The sequence below is a fragment of the Pipra filicauda genome, unplaced genomic scaffold (assembly GCF_003945595.2).
Source record: "Pipra filicauda isolate LSUMZ 115617 unplaced genomic scaffold, ASM394559v2 scaffold46_size3722508_pilon, whole genome shotgun sequence".
In the NCBI taxonomy this organism is placed as follows: Eukaryota; Metazoa; Chordata; class Aves; order Passeriformes; family Pipridae; genus Pipra; species Pipra filicauda.
The window spans coordinates 2094258-2110363 of NW_024104609.1; the positions used below are offsets into that span (position 1 = coordinate 2094258).

At 38.6% G+C, this 16106-nt stretch overlaps 1 protein-coding gene across 2 annotated transcripts in view; it reads left to right on the top strand.

Moving 5' to 3' along the window:
• Nucleotides 1-8776, top strand: part of NKD1 (NKD inhibitor of WNT signaling pathway 1) — a 111293-nt gene extending 102517 nt beyond the window's left edge. For both annotated transcript variants that reach the window (XM_027732570.2, XM_027732579.2), the window contains 2 exons: nucleotides 981-1111; nucleotides 1831-8776. In XM_027732570.2, the coding sequence (XP_027588371.1) occupies nucleotides 981-1111; nucleotides 1831-2405 (706 nt within the window). In that variant the 3' untranslated portion in view covers nucleotides 2406-8776. The remainder of the gene's footprint in view (nucleotides 1-980; nucleotides 1112-1830) is intronic.
• The last annotated feature ends 7330 nt before the right edge of the window (nucleotides 8777-16106 follow it).

Consider the following 16106-nt stretch of genomic DNA (forward strand, 5'->3'; position numbering starts at 1 on the left):
AAATGTGTTAATAGGCTCAAAGCAGAGTACTGGGCACCATACAGTAAAGAGCCCATATTTAGCAACTGGTGTAGGATAGAAGGCCAAATTCTGGTCTTAGGTTGACATCAGCGCAATTGCACAGAAAAAGAGCAAAGCCAATCTTGTGGTCTTGGAGACTGAACTGTCTGAATGACAGGCAGGAACTTAATCAAGAGTCTTCTGCTTATCCTGTTCGTTATATTGAAAATATTTTCATATTTGTAGACATCCATTTAAATTACTGAATTAAGTTGTTTGGCATTATGGGCTACAATACTGTAAACCTCTGCCTCATTTTTTTCTGCCTCATAAATGAATGGTATTTCAGATATTCATTCTCAGGAAATAGTTCTGCTATAAATAAAATTGCAAAGCTGAGCAGGAAAAGGAGTTGAGATTCTAAAGCCAGTGTCTGATCTGACCTTATTAATCATACTTTGGAAAGCAGTTTACCTTTGGGTGTCCTACCAACACCTTCTCTTCTCAGACTCTCTCTAGTTCCTACATCTGTGCTGTTCCCTATCTTTCTGAAGCAGATACACATGAACATTTATCTGACATGAGTCTTAGCCCAGTGCTTCCTGACAGCAGTGGGAACGGTCGTGAATCAAACAGCAGATTTTCTTTGGCATGTCCAAATTGGAGAATCAGTTGAATGGTTTGGCCCCAAGACAAAGTGTAATAAACCCAAGGAGCATTTTTATTTGTTTTTGCACACATGATGCAATTTGAAAGCCTCCTTTGCTTTGCAGCATCGGGGTTGATTTATGTGAGGGGAAGGAACAGCCAGTTCAGGCCTATCGATTTAGCAAATCCGGTCATCCAGAATTTCAAGTGTTTGTTGTTTCTTTGTGAGCAACTCCTGTCACTTCAAAGGGGCCATTAGTTGTTGGTTTGCAGATGGTGATAACAACTTTAAAGAAGTTCTGCTGAATAGTAATTTTGCTTCCTGCTGACAGATACCACCAGAGTGAGAACAATCCAGAGCAAAGTGGGTGCTATCGTCACTGTGTTGATGAGAACATTGAAAGGAGAAACCACTATTTGGATCTTGCAGGAATAGAAAACTACACATCAAAGTTTGGGCCAGGTAATTGATGTTACAACTTCATTATCTTTTCTTTCTTCAGTTGCATGTTCCATATCAGGGACAGAGAACTGCGAACCTGTGTGATTTGTCTGTAGTGACTTACTGGGAGGAATAGTGAATACTGCAAGATAACTACTGGTGAAGGTGGTATCACAATGGATGGCCAATGTGCTGCAAGGCTGCTTTGATGTGCTTGTTTGTGTAGCTAAACTTGGAGGTGAGCCTAGAAGAACAATCTTTACATCTAAATTATTTAGTCTATGGGTGACGCAAGGATTGACTTTTGGATGTTGGAGCTTGTTCCCGAGATGATACCAGCACATATTTTGTACTCACTATTGACCCAAAAATAGAAGAATGGGGGTTCATATCTGGAATTTTGGCTTCTGTCCCCAAATTAAAAAGATTTGGATTTCCTTCCTTTCCCTACCCTCTGCCAGGATTTTACTATTCCATTCACAGTTATTTTGGTGACCAAGAGAAGGTGATGTAAAGATGCTTATACACACACACACATTCATTCTTCTATTGATAGATATATATTTCTGTGTGTATTATTTACTGGTCAAATAATTGAATGTAATTAATCTAGACAGCTATAATTGCATTCACTTCCTTAGGAAAAATTTGTTCTAGCGATAATGCTGTCCCTGCCAACTGCATGCTACTAATTAAAACTTTGAAATACTAGATGACTAACTCAGCTTATTATTTCCTAGGATCTCCTCCAGCAGCTCAAAAACATGACCCACCAGGCAGAATTGTGAATCAAACTAGATCCCGTTCTCATGAGCCTGAAACCTTCCATGCTCATCATAGGAAATCTCAAGTGGTGGATCCAAACCACATCAATCTGGCTGAAAGTTCGTATGCCAAGATTGCAGAAATCCAGCAGAGGCTCCGGAACCAGGACTCAAACAAGCACTTTGTGAGGTCTCCCAAAACCCAGGGCAAAAATGTCGCCCCTGTGCATCCTGGAAGGGCAGTTAGAAATAAACCTTTTCAAGGGGTGCCCATGCCCATGGCTTCCCCAAGTGCACGGGTGGGCCAGAATCTACCTTACCTTCCCTTGCAATCTCAACAGATTCACAAGAAGCATAAGCAGAGGGCAAAGGAGAATCACCAAATGTGCAAAACCTTCCAGTCTCCAGGGACAGTTGTGGAAAAGGAACATGTGAGAGACCTGCCCACAGTCATTTTATATGAAGGCCAAGTTGGACAAATGATACAAAGACATGAACACCACCACCATCACGAGCACCACCACCACTACCACCACTTCTACCAGACATAGAAGAGATCCCACCAACATCCTCCAAGAATCATCCCACATGAAGGAAATGCATTCTTGTGATACCAGAACTAAGGCATTACTATGATTAATATTATTATTACTCCATTAATATTCAGCTTGCATATATTTTAGAGGTTATATGGAACTCTTGAAACTTACCCTATTTATGTGTTGTGGAACCGCATAGCTTACTCAAACACCTTGTGGATTTTTTTGTTTGTTTTTGTTTGTAAGTGGCTTGTAAAACAGCAAACAGCCATAGCTTTTTGAGCTGTGATTTAATACAGGTCGTCAACGCACTTCTTTACAAGTACTACTTCCATTGTAATAGGAAAGATACTTCAAACACTCTTGCAGACATCTAGCTTACCACTCTGCTGTATGTCGGCTGATCGCACACAAGCCTTTTATCAGGGGAGCAATGTTCGAAGAGTCGGACTCCAGAGATACTCAGATAATGGAAAATACAAACAGCTGCTACCTCTAGTATTATTCAGATTTTATTTTCTTTTTATTGATTGTAATGTGCTACAGGGGGGAAATTTAATATACTGCGTTCATGTAACCTGTTTGTGTTCACATCCTTTCAAATTATCTTAATTACGAGGAAATATTGGCTAAACTTGTCAACAGGGCTACGTTTGTATGACTCACACTTTATTTTCTTGGAGATTCTTCATTGACACAAGTACAGTCTGTTATATACTGGGTAATATTTAAATATACTTCTTTTATTTTTGTTTTTTTTTTCTCTTGCTTATTCTCCACTCTGTTTGGGGTAACCATATGAAAAGAGGAGGATGTGAAATGGGGTTTTCCAAAGCATCACTAGACTTCAGTGCTTGGGCCATAAGTATCATTCACAGGGGTTTGAGAAGGAGAGGGGTTGACTGGGGGGTTTGTTTTGTTTAAATCCACAGTTCTTTGTTTTGAGAAAGAATTGAGGAAAATATACTTTCTCACTTTAAATGTTGGCAAATATATATAAAATATAAATATAAATATATATATATAAATATGCACACTCTCAGGTACATTTTGTTGTGTTTTAGAAATCTGTGGTTTGAATATTAACTTTTTTTTTTTTCCCCACAACAGTGACCTTTTGGAAACATATCCCATGGCATTTTCTTGGTGCCTCCAATTTAAATTTCCCAAGCACCTACCAGTTTGTGCTTCTCCCATTTTAGTGACGATTCAACATGTACAAAAAGTGTCATTCACAATCATTCTGGCCTCTTCTGCTTTTTCCATATCAAAGGGCTTCCATTCCATGAAGGAGAATGAGACCACACTCATAAGACCTTAATGGCTGCTGAGAAATTTGAAGGTCAAAAGCAAATTGGAAAAGTGAAAAAAAAAAAAAGGGTCAGTACATTCAAGTTTTGCTTTCTTTGGAGCCCAGATTTATAATAGATTCAGTTGGGTTTTGTACAGATCACCATTTTGCAGGCAGAAACTGACTGAAAACACCTACATTTCTTTTGGAACATTCAAGTAGAGAACTCTTACACGGAAACATAATTGTTCTATAAACGTATTTTCTTTCGGTTTTAATTATTTTTAATGTTGTGGTATTTTGTCAATAGTATATATTGTAAAATGTAACTATCCAACATTGATATAAGCCCTTTATGATTAGGGTATTTTTTTTTTCTGACTAGAGTTTTGATCAGTCCAAAATGGGGTATTACCTTATTGCTGACCAGTTTTAGAGGGATGCTGTCCTTTCTAAGAACATGGAGACATCACCTTTTAAAGAACAGTGGAAAGCCTTGCCTTTTCATGGAATTTGAATAGAATCACTGCTTCCTGGTAATTAGGTCCATCTCTCGTCTCCCTGGATCAGCAGATGTTTAGACTTATTGTCCTCTTTAAAAAATCTGGTTTATTTTATTTTTTTAGCTGTCAACAGCATGTTCTGTTAAATTTAACAAAATGTTTTTAAAATGTATTTGATCTGTGTGACAACTATACTGTTCTGTTTATTTTAAAATTCCTAAAGTCCAAAAATATTTATATGCAGAATTTTCTGTGTTGAAAATATGAAAAGGCCACAAATTTGGTTAGTTACCACTGAGTTGTTCTAGTCTAAGCCTTTTTTGCTGCTTGTGTATCATTCTTTTTCAATGTATATATAATTATGGACTGCAAAAAAAAAAAAAGGCATTTATATGTCTAGTAGAAGGAATAAGCTTATTTATATTATAGTGTTAACAAAGTCTGATGTATTCAAGTGACTTACATTATACCGCATGCAAACACACAGTGTACATTCCATCCAAGAAGGGATGCCATGCTATTTGTTTTGAAGGAGTAATTAAAGCTGTTCTCTTTTCAGTAGAGCATATGCCAGAAAGACTGAGAGGTGGAAATTGTAGTCAATTTTTTAAATGCAGATTATTGCTGAAAACCAGAAAACATTCTGGAAAACTCGAGTGCTTTCAGAACTGTGAGGTTTTCTAAGAAAGGGAAGCAAAGGAGTATGAATGCTCTTTCACCCAAAGATATTTTGCTGGAAAAGATAACAGCACCAATAACAGAATCCCATCTGATTGAGAGGTGTGCAGTACTTGCTGTGCCAAGCAAACTCTGAAACAGAACACAACTGACTATTGCATTGATTTGTTTAGGTTTATTATGTTTGGAGATTCAAAAGACAAATTCTGCCTTGCTCAGATTCTGTGAAACAAAAATACATTTTAATAACGTGGCATCCCCATACTAAACCTTTACACCAGCCATGTATGAATATACAGTATCTAAATACTGTGTTGCAGTTGTGTTATGTGCATTAAGTGTGAATAACATGTAGCACAGATTCTTTTCACAGAACCTTAAATTTCCGTATCTTTTAAATATGTTTGCTTTTCAGTATTTTGTATAGTAAATATAGATGGTTTTGACTAAATGCTTTATTTATTTAACAGCAAAAACTGTGCCAAGAGAACCCCCTGTTAATTAAAGTTTTACTAGTTCAGAAAGTATATTTCCTTCTTCTTGTTGTGGATTTCAGGGGCTTATTGCAATTGCTCTCAGTGCTTGCAGATCCCACTGATGAAAGAGCTTGCATTAATGTTTTTGGGAACAGGATCAGGAAATTACGTATGGACTGGGTGTACTTTGGTTTTATATTTAAGCTATCAAGTTTCAAAGTTAAATTTCTTGTCCCCTGCTGTTAGACCTGTGTTGAATAACTGATTTTTCATCTTGTTATTAATTCTGAAAACCTTTTTTTTAAAAAAAAATATTATTTTAAGTTGTTCAAAACTATAGCTGAATCAAGATTTAAAATAAATTTGTTTCTGGTTAAAAAAACATTTTATTCTCAAGGGAAAAAATATCAGAGTTGAGTATATTGTTACTATTTAAAAGTAAAATGGAGTGACATCAAGTCATTTCAGATGAAAAATCCAGCCTTTCCACTGACTTTTTTGGTTTTTACACAAGGCAGTTCAGCAAAACAAAACCGATCCCAAAATTTGCACTATTTGCTGAAAAATCAATGGAAAAATTTTGCTCACCTCTACCAGCTGCAATTCTGGGAAAGACAATTTTTTGAAAAGAAGGATTGATAAGCTCTTCTCGCAACTTCATGACCACCTCATATGGAGTAAACTAAGCTAAGGCTGTGTAGTAAAATCTCTGTCCCAGTGAAATCTCTGGCAAGACTGCCAGATTCCCACTGGCTGCAGGGAGCCTATAATTTCATTCCAGGAAGGTGGGTTTGAAGTCTACATAATGTGCAGCCAGTAATTTCAGTATTTATTTTTTATGCATCTTACTGCTGATGGGTTTGTAGTAGCTAATATTAAATGGAAGTTTTACTGTAAGATATCAAGCTGGTAAATTAACTAAGATTAGCAGCAAATACTGTGCTTTATACTGATATCACTGGAGGACTTCAAGACACTTCCAAATGTGTTTGAAACATCCACATGTCATTTAATCATTGCTAGAAATGAAGACCCAGTTCTGCCCTTGGATGATGAGGTACAGATGCTCCTGGCATATTGGCAGACCAGCCCCTTAGGGCCATATCAAATTAAAAAGCCAAGTATATGACCTCTGTAATCATGAGGACAGAATAGCAAGGAGAAGTACCTTAAAGATACAAGTATGTGTGTGTATATATATATGTCTGTGTGTGTGTGTGTGTCCTCTGGCAGAAGTTAGTGAGTGGAACAAGATGGATTCTGACAGAGGTGTTTTTTTAAAAAGGGATCAGTACTGTGTATGCTTGACTGTCTACAAGTTGCCACATAAATATACAGATACGATGAATGCATACTGTTCTCCATATGTCATTGTGTACCTCAATTATTGAATGACAGATTTCATTTGTATTCCAATTAACAGGAAAGTTGGGCCCCTTGGGGCCTAGATTATACTTGAGAAAAATTCATCGTACTAGAAAATTTGCAAAAACATTCGCCATAATTTTTGCCTGGAGTACAGGCAAGAATGTTCATGTTTGGAAACATGTCAGCTAATCACGTCTCACCTTTAATTACCTTGATGCAATTCATCAAGATCTGAAAATATGTTTTCAAACATGACTTATTCATGGCTTTGCTGGGAACCAAGTCTTATTCAGCATCCTGTTAGTTGTCAGACTTCTTTTTTTAAAATGTACCAAGCAGAAACATGTTTGGAAATCCATGAAATAAAAATTAAACTTAATGTGTTTTCTAAATAGCTTCTGGAAGAAGATTTCTTTCCTAATGCACTTAGCAACAAAACCAGCCTCAAATTATGACATAATAATTTATTTTCTTTGCATATTTGACAGATGTTGAGTTGATTTGATTTTGAAGGGGCTGTTTTGGGATCTTTTTGTGTTGTTGTGTGCACATTTAAAATTTGCCCAAAATGGTCTAAAAGGAACAGACATAGAAAAGCAAATAACTTTATACTGAAATTATTCAATAGACATTGAACTGCATCTTACTTGAAGCTTGGATTATAATTACTAAATAATGAGGTTTTCAATGATGTTTTAATTTACTTTTATATTTTTATGTGATTCAAGACAATTCAATTCTAAATACCATAAAATTACAGGAATCATGTGGATGAGGTCTTCTAATTTCTTTTTTTTTTTAAATAGCAGGACTTAAGGACTATTCAGGCAGATTACTGTGAGGGTTAGAGCTGTGAAGAAAGACTGGAAAGAGAAGGACAGAAAGATTTGAGAAATGTAGGGATAGCATAGAAACATCCAACAGAGGGACTGGGGGAGACACACAAGAGGCAGGAAAATGCTGTATGGAGGAGCTATATTCATATTACCTTTTTGAATCTCTTATGGTACATTTATTGCTTATAAAATAGCAACAGTAGTTCATAAAATGCTTTTCACTGGGAAAACTTGAAAGACTTTCTATAAGAGGTTGATCTCCAGTGTACAGGGGGAGGTACAAGGAAGGAAAGTTGCAGATAATCACCACTGGGGCTGTGGCAGAATAAGGAATGATGCCCTGGTTTCCTGAGTTCCCTGTCCGAGCCGAGGGAAAATTTTTTATAAGCAGAGGTGTTTCTACAGATGCTTTGAATATTCTTTAGAACATGTTTTGAATAGTGGCATCATTTCTTTTTCTCTTTGATTACAAACACACATAAGTTGGTCAAATGTTACCCAAAGCTTTGCTGTTTGTCCTGATTTTTCTAAACACTAAGCACTAGCTAAAATATGCCTGTGAAATCTACTGACACAACAGATAATCTTTATATCACAAGGAATGGCAGACTGGGCCTGTTGGTTGTCTCATTAGGCTTGTCTCATTTTGGGGTATGAGAGTAGGAAGTTCCAGAATTTTTTTTAAGAATGTTGAAGACATAATATTTAAGGGGCTTCATAAATTTGGCAATGGGCAAGCATTAACAATATCAGGCATGCTGGCAATGAAGTGCACTGCACTTTCTGGTTTTTAGGACACGTCCATGAAGTGGGATTTGTGTCTTCCTTCGAGTGCCTAGTCCATAGAGACAAAGCAGATGTAATTACTACCAGCTAAGAGATGTATTCTTTTGGTATTGTATTTTGTGGATGGAGATATGGGGTTCAGATCCTTCTGGTGCTGAGTGCTTATTTTTACACTTGTTCCTTCCTGTTCTGTTCTATTCATGAAGTATAGCATGCTGAGGCTTTGTGAATTTTCTAAAGAAACACCTAACAAACTGGGCCAAATTTGTCCTCAGCTTCATAAATGGAAGCCAGGAGAGCCCCATGCATGTCTTGGAATTTGGACCTTACAAATGCAGTTTGCTATATGAGTCATCATTTTTTCTTGTACTAATTTCAGATATTTGATAAGCTCTTTTTATGGTTTACAAGTTTAAAAAGACAAATAAAACTTTGTAGATTAAAATCTTGTTTGGAGGTCGTATTTTGTCTGTTCTCACTGACAGTCTGTGAATAGCCTTCTTCTGTGGGCTTCAGCTTAAACCTACAAAGTGACTTTGGAGTGGGTGTTTATAGTTCTTTGCTTGCTTGTTCACAGGATAAGACTGTTGATAGATGAATAAAGTGCCACTTGAGGTTGTTAACAACCATGACTGGTAACTCTAGTTCAACTAAGATAAACAGTGAAATGCTATGGCAATTAGCATTAAGGTCTCACTTGGCCAGTGCTGATTTTTAAAGCTGTAGATACAGTGCTTTATAGATATCCATGGCTGGGAGGTCTGGAGCTATTCTCATCCTTGCTCTGAGTGCTGTATGGACTCCTCTGTGGTGTGCACACGACATTTCTGCATGTTCAATGTGCCATTAGGAAGCAGGAGTACAAAAATTGTGATGTCTTGGTCCAAAGCAATTAACCCTCTCGCCTTGCAAGGAGTGGAAGGGAGGAAAAGCTCAATTAAAGAGACTTGGAGTTTCCAGTAAGTGCAAAAGTATGAAGTGGAGCAATATGCAGCACTGTGGGCCTCGCATTCCTCCTGTCTCTTTACAGCCTTCCCAGGGAATATTTTTTACTTTTGATGTCTGTAGTCACAACTTGCTGTTTGAATGAGGCCAGACCCTCAGTGGATCTGTGGATGTGACTTCCATAGGTTTCAATGGCAACTTTGTAACTTTGTGCAGCTTTAGTGGATCAACAGATGTAAGCAGAAGTACTTCAATTTACACTCTCTTGGAATCAGGGTCCTGGGACACTCCTAGCTTCCACTGATCAGGGACAGGTTTTTATAAGAACTTTCCTTGTCTAATAAATGGATGCTAAAATCAATTAATTTAAAGACTACAATCTTGATGTCTTATGAGTCTGAAACATGGAGTCATTTTAGCTAATAACTATGAATTAAAGGAGCAAGTCGTGTTTTCGGGAGCAGGGCAAGACTGTCATACCTTCCTCTGCTATAAACATCACCACTGCAGCCCCTTTTCCTATAGTTGAATCGGGAATTCAGCATTCACAGGATATTATGTGTCTGCTGATCTCTCTAACAATAGTTAATGAAGTTTGTTTTACTTGGAGCCTTTGTTCATATAGATACTTCTTCTATAGCCCACAACTGTAAAGGAAATCCTCTGAACAGGAGACCTCACCATGAGCATCCTGCGTGCCCTGTTACTCATCTCCCCAAGGATGTGCAGGATGGAGTTACTCCAAAGAAATGGTCCAAAATTTCTTCTTCCCAGCACACAAAAGGTATGTTCACTATGTCTGTGACACCAACAGAGAAAACCTAGGGGGAAAAATGATTCAGAGACAGGTAACTGTCCTTTTTCCTCAAGAGGGGCATCAGTGTCTCACAGTGTCTAATCATTCCCCTTCAATCCCAGTACACTGGGTTTCTGTGGAATATCTGGGATGTGTGACAAGCAGGTGCTTGTACTTGGTAAGGCCTTAGATTCTAGAATGCTCTTCCATCCCTTTAGTCAGTTTGGAAAGATGTCACCGCGAAAATAACTTGAACAAGACAATTTTTTCGCTGTTGACTTTCTGTTGTGCCCTTTCATGGGTTTAAAATCCACTTATCTGAAAGTGAGCAGTTACGTTTTGTCCTTTTTCATCATTTAAATGCATCTTCTTGATCTGAAGAAATAAAAGCAATTTAAAAAATTAGAGATTTTGTTTTCATATGTGCTGCCAAGTCTGATGCTGCAAAGTAACTGCTGAATTGGCACAAGCAGTCTGAGAGAGCCAGCAGATTTAGGAAGGGAGAAGATAAACCTTATTATGTTTCTTTGCCAAAGGAGAAAAGAAACGATATTGACTTAAATGTGGGAAATTTAAAAGGGGCCATATGTTCTCACTTTGTGCTTTGTTTCTAATAGATAGACAGAAATCTTTGAAGTGTGGATTGGCACAGTAGGGTGCATGCTTCTGTAGAGAAAAGATGCTAAATGGGGAGGATGTGAGGGGGCACATGAAACTCTATTAGCCATGCAACAGCAAAGAGAGAAAGGCAAATCCAATGATAATGTACATCTGTTTCAGGGAATTTATAAGCTTTGAACATTTTTTATGTGCAGATAAGTGGATCCTTTTCTTACCATAACTTAGAACTTCAAAGCAGATTGTGTGGATAATGCAAATTGCTGAAATATGAGATTTTCCTACAAAGAGGTTTCCAAAAAAGAAAAAAAAAAAAGAATTAAGGCTAATTGATGCCACAGTCTTTTATGTACAGTGTAAAAATTCTGCAAAAATTGATTTTTATGAACTAAGAAATTGATGAAAATATATTGAAGTCTGCTGTTTGCATTCAGGGACTGTAGTTTGAAACTGAGGTTCTGTGAATTAAACATTTGTCTCCGATATCACTACAGCAATATTGTAACATAAATTAAGATATGTAGCCAAGCTGTAATTGTATCAAAGTCTGCCATGTCATAGGAATGTAAAATGCATGAGTGTAGCATGATATGCAACACCTGATGTTAACATCACTGTCAAGGTAGTGAAGCAGGAATTTCTGGGATATGAGGAAAAAATGATTGCAAGAGACAAAAATTAATGTGAAGGGGGAGGCAGGAGGTGGAGAATACTGATATGGTTAACCTCAGGAGCAGATGAATGTGTAACTTCTTAACTGCTCAGAAAAATTAGTTGTTCTCTGAACTGGGAGGTTACAGCCAGGCTGGGGGATGCCAACTGCATTCCAACTGCATTTCCAGCTGAAAGGCCAAGGCTGTGACACTCTGTGAAAGAAATGACATAAGAGACAGGACTTTGAAGACCCTCATTTATTGCATGTAGTGCATAGGGGCATTCCCTTCTCCTCTTGGCAGACTTGGACTATAAAGCCAGCTTTGTCCTTCTTCCTGTTCCATAAATAGGGGTGTTGAGGCTTATCCTGATGCTGAACACAGAGGCAACCAGGAGTGGGAGCTCACGCTTCTTGCTGAGTCTTTCCTCAATATTGGCTTCATTGGCCAGCTGGGAATCTTCAGTAGACTTTTTTTTCCTGTTTCCATATGAAAAGACCATCAAAACCTCACTTCTTTGTTGTTTTTTCTTTTATTCCTAAATCCTTACACAATCTTAATCACTGTCTATCATGGCAGGAGATCTTCTGGGGAAAATGCCAGGCCTCAATACCCTGAAATAAGCTACATTCCCTCATACTTCATGTCAGGGCTTGTTCTTCTGCCCCAAACCCACCTCAGCTGAGGTGGGAAGCAGCACCAGCTCTGTCCCCTCACCTCATGCTGGCAATGACTCAAAAATGCTTCCCCCTCTCTCCAACAGGCATGATTGCCCTTAAAAGAGTTGATTTTTTTTCAGCATTTTGGCTCTGGAGGGTGGCCCTAGGATGGGATGAGCACTGTGAGGCTGCAGGATTCCTTTCCATCCACCGCCACATGACAGAACTCCCCTGAGGTAATGAAAAAATTTACTTCATGATTTAGGCCAAAATATTCTGTTTTAGGCAATGAGCAAAAGCTGGCAGAGGGTTAAACTTGAGGCAATCCCGCCTTTTCTATTTACAACCGTACCCCAACAGCAGGGCAAGGGCAGTAGGCAGCGATGTTGAAAAGAACAGCTGCATGCCATCAGACTAAAGATAGAAACATGAAGCATGTGGACTAATTAAGTTCCCAAGTGGCAGTGTACAAAGTGTACAGACCAAACAGAACAGTGCCTTCTGCTTGTTTTGATCAACTCTGTTTCTATCACTTTGATGAAAATAACCGCCTGATTTGTCTCTGGCTGTGGCTGCCAAGGGATCCCTCACACCCCGAGCTCGGTCGATGCCGCCCTCGTGGTGGCCATTGCACAGCCAGGGAGTGACTGTGGCTCCCCATGGCTGCAAGGGGGCCAGTCAGCAGCACTGACTGCCAGGGGAAAAGCATGAAAAATGTTCAGAACTTCTGAATTTAGTTTCTTTCCTTTTTTTTTTTTTTTTTCCAGTCAGATATAATATTAGACACTTTCACCCTAAATAGGATGAAGTGGGCATGCTCTGACCAGCTTAGCACAACACCATGGACTTTAATTTTTTATTTTTCCTCTTCTGATGTCTTTCAGTCATTTCTTTTTTTCCTTCAGGGGGCCCAGCAGTCTCTTGGTTAGGTCTGTCAGCTTGCTTGCTAACTGGTTTGTAGCCCTGGTAACTTTTGATGTAGACTGCATGGGAACCAGAACACACCCCCACCACCCCTTTTTTTTCTCAGAGTTCTGAGTAGAAAACTACCTTAAGGATAAACATGAAGAAAAAATTAATCTGAAAATCATCTTCCATGTGGAAAATGAATTTGTGATGTTTCAAAGTCTCTTATGTTCCAATAGGAGGCAGAAGGGACACTTTAGGGCAGTAATCCCACGAACCGCTCTAGCAAGTTCCAAGAGAGAAGGGCTTGGCTCAGCTGTGGGTTTTGCAGTTTATAAGCTGTAAAGCTTGAGGGGCTGGGGCAATTTTGAATTTTTTTGCTTGTAATGATGCTCAGACTGAAAGATGAAAATGCTCAGTGTGAAGAGATGCTCTTTCTTTCCTTCTTGAAAGTGTAATAGTCAGCTCTAAGTTTGCATTGCTAAACTGCTTCAATTAGAAGTATAGGGCAGACTACAAATTTTCTTTTATTCCAGTACAGCATCCAGTGAATTCTGAAACTTAAATTTAATTCTATTTTAATTCTAGACTTAATCTCTTAGCTCAAACCTGGAGTTTTCAGAAGGTAGTGTCATTGATGGCTACTTCATTCATCATCACCAGTACTGACATTATTGTAAGATACAAACACACTTTCTTTATTGTGACCTTTCTTTCCAAGTTGTGCTTGTTTTAATACTTTTACAGTCCCATTTTTCATTCTTTGAGATCTAAGTGCTCAACCCTAACTTGTTTAACTGCAATCCACAAGTAACTGACTCCTTGAGGAAATTATGGGTCAACAAAGCTACATCTTCATGCACAGGCCTGATGTCCTGTAAGCTGTCAGTGCTCACTGGAACATACAGAACATATTGTCAAGGCTGCTGTGCTGTTGATGAGTTAAATTAAACGACTGTAATTCTTCACAATAAGGGCTTAAATTGCTCATATATTTTATCGTGATTTGTTTTCAAAATTCTACCAATAGACAGTTAGATACAATTAAGTCCTTAATCATTTTGTTTGATACAATATAGTACTTCAATTAACAGCAAGAGTTTCAGCTCCAATATCCTGTAGTGGCCACTTGCGGTAGATTGATTTTTTTTCTCTTCCTTGTTCTCTTACTGCTGAGGGAGTTCAAACATCTAATTCCTACTTCTGAGCTTCTCAGGTAAGGAGAATACTGCGTAGATAATATTTTTGAGGGGTATAATAGTTTGAAGGGTGATAGCACTTCTTAGATCTTTAAAAAGATATGTGAACTGGTTTTCTCCCTTAATTGCAAGAGTCCATTTGGGGAAGGATAAATGAGAGTCTGATGTTACTGTGGTACTATGCACTATAGTTGTAGTGCCAAGCAAAAAATACAACATACCCACTGTTTTCTGACAGATTTCAGAGCTATTGGAAATATTTGACAGAAGTATTTGGATCACTGCTTGTTATCTGCCACCGTGGAGGAAGTGGACCAGTTTCCTTAACCAGGGTTTGCAGCTACATGAGATCAGTTAATTAGGCTAGTAATGAGCAGGTTTATTTATGAAATTTCTGGAGATGACTATGCCTCATAAAGGCCCCAAATCTGCATTACCAAATATTACCAAAGTAGGTAATGCTTGCAGGTACTTTAGCTTAGCAGTACAGTTCTGACAGCAGCCAGTGTTGCATGTGTTTAAGGGGCAGGATAAACTTCTGAACATCAAGAAGTTACTTCCCACAGCTTCTCAGCAGAGACTGCCTTGAGGTGTGCAGCAGAGACTACCTTGAGGTGTGCAGCAAACAGGTGTTCCTGTCCTTTCTAGTATCCCAATCCCTTGTCCTGGGGACTGGTCTCATTGTTATAGTTCTGGTGATTCTTTTTGCCCTTATTAAATGCACAGTATTTAGTCCTCTACTTTTGTTTGTGGTTATATATTAGTCTTTTAACATGGGGAAGGATTTCAGGGAGGGAAGGTCTTTCCCTTGGGGAGCTACTGGATGTGTTCGAGCAACATAGTGGGGTGTCAGAGGGTCTTGGCAGGACTGCAAGGAGGCTGGAAGGAGTGCAGGAGCAGCAGAAGCTGCGGCCCAGCCTTGGAGTGCTTCAATCCTTGCTGGCTACAGCTTAGAAAGTCCTGGGGCTGCATGAAACCATGGCTAGAAATAAGGTTTGTTCAGGCTGGAGAACTTCCCTCGCCTGAATGCATCCAGACTGGTAGAGAAGTGACTGCCGCTGCTGCTGACAAGGGCATAGTTTGTGACTAGATGTAGGCATCTTAAACTGGCACAGTGCTGCTTGAGAATTTAATCTGCTTCCTTTACCTTTCTGTCTCTAGTCTGCTGCTATACAGCTTTACAAAACTAATAAGGGCTTCTTGCAGCTGAGTTGATACTGAGAACTATTTCCTTAAGAATAGGCTAATGTTTAATGAGAATATTTATGGTGATTTGACCAGACCTTATTTTGGGCTCAAGAAAAAAGGGGGATAAATATGGCTTATAGATGGTGTGCTTTTCAGTGTTTGACCTGGGAAACAAAGGGATCACACAGGATTTCACTTGGCTAATCCTTATACCTCCAAACACTTCTTTTCAAAAACATCTGATAGGCAGCCTGAAAAAGGGGCTATAGAGTGGGACTTGAGCACTAGCAACAAAGCTGGGGGGAGGAAGTGAATGTGATACTGATAAGCATTACTCAATGTTCAACCTTCAAGCACAGCAAAACACTAAATTATTGTGAGATTTCTTTTACTCTAAGTGATACAAGTAACACTGAGAACACTTTTTTTCTGTTAAACATTTTAATCCTGGCCAGCTAATAACAATAGTGAAACCAGAAAGATTCACCTGTGTCTCAGAGATCAACAGGCAATTTCTCTAAGGTAGACTGAGTCAGTGCTTTGACAAGGAGAGAATCTCACTGGAATATTGTTGAAAGCAGAGAGCAGAATAACAATGAGTGTCAGGAGCACTGGATGCTCAGAGGAGTTGAATGCAGAGGGCAACAGTGACAGAGACTAAACTCCAAAAGGTAGAAATAAAACGGTTAAGTCACACACACAATTTTTTACAGTCAGAAGGTGCTGCAAAAATCTGCCAAGTCTGTCAAAAAAGCCTGTACTAACAATGGTATTTTTAGGCAATATCATTCTCCTCAAAATCCACATTAAT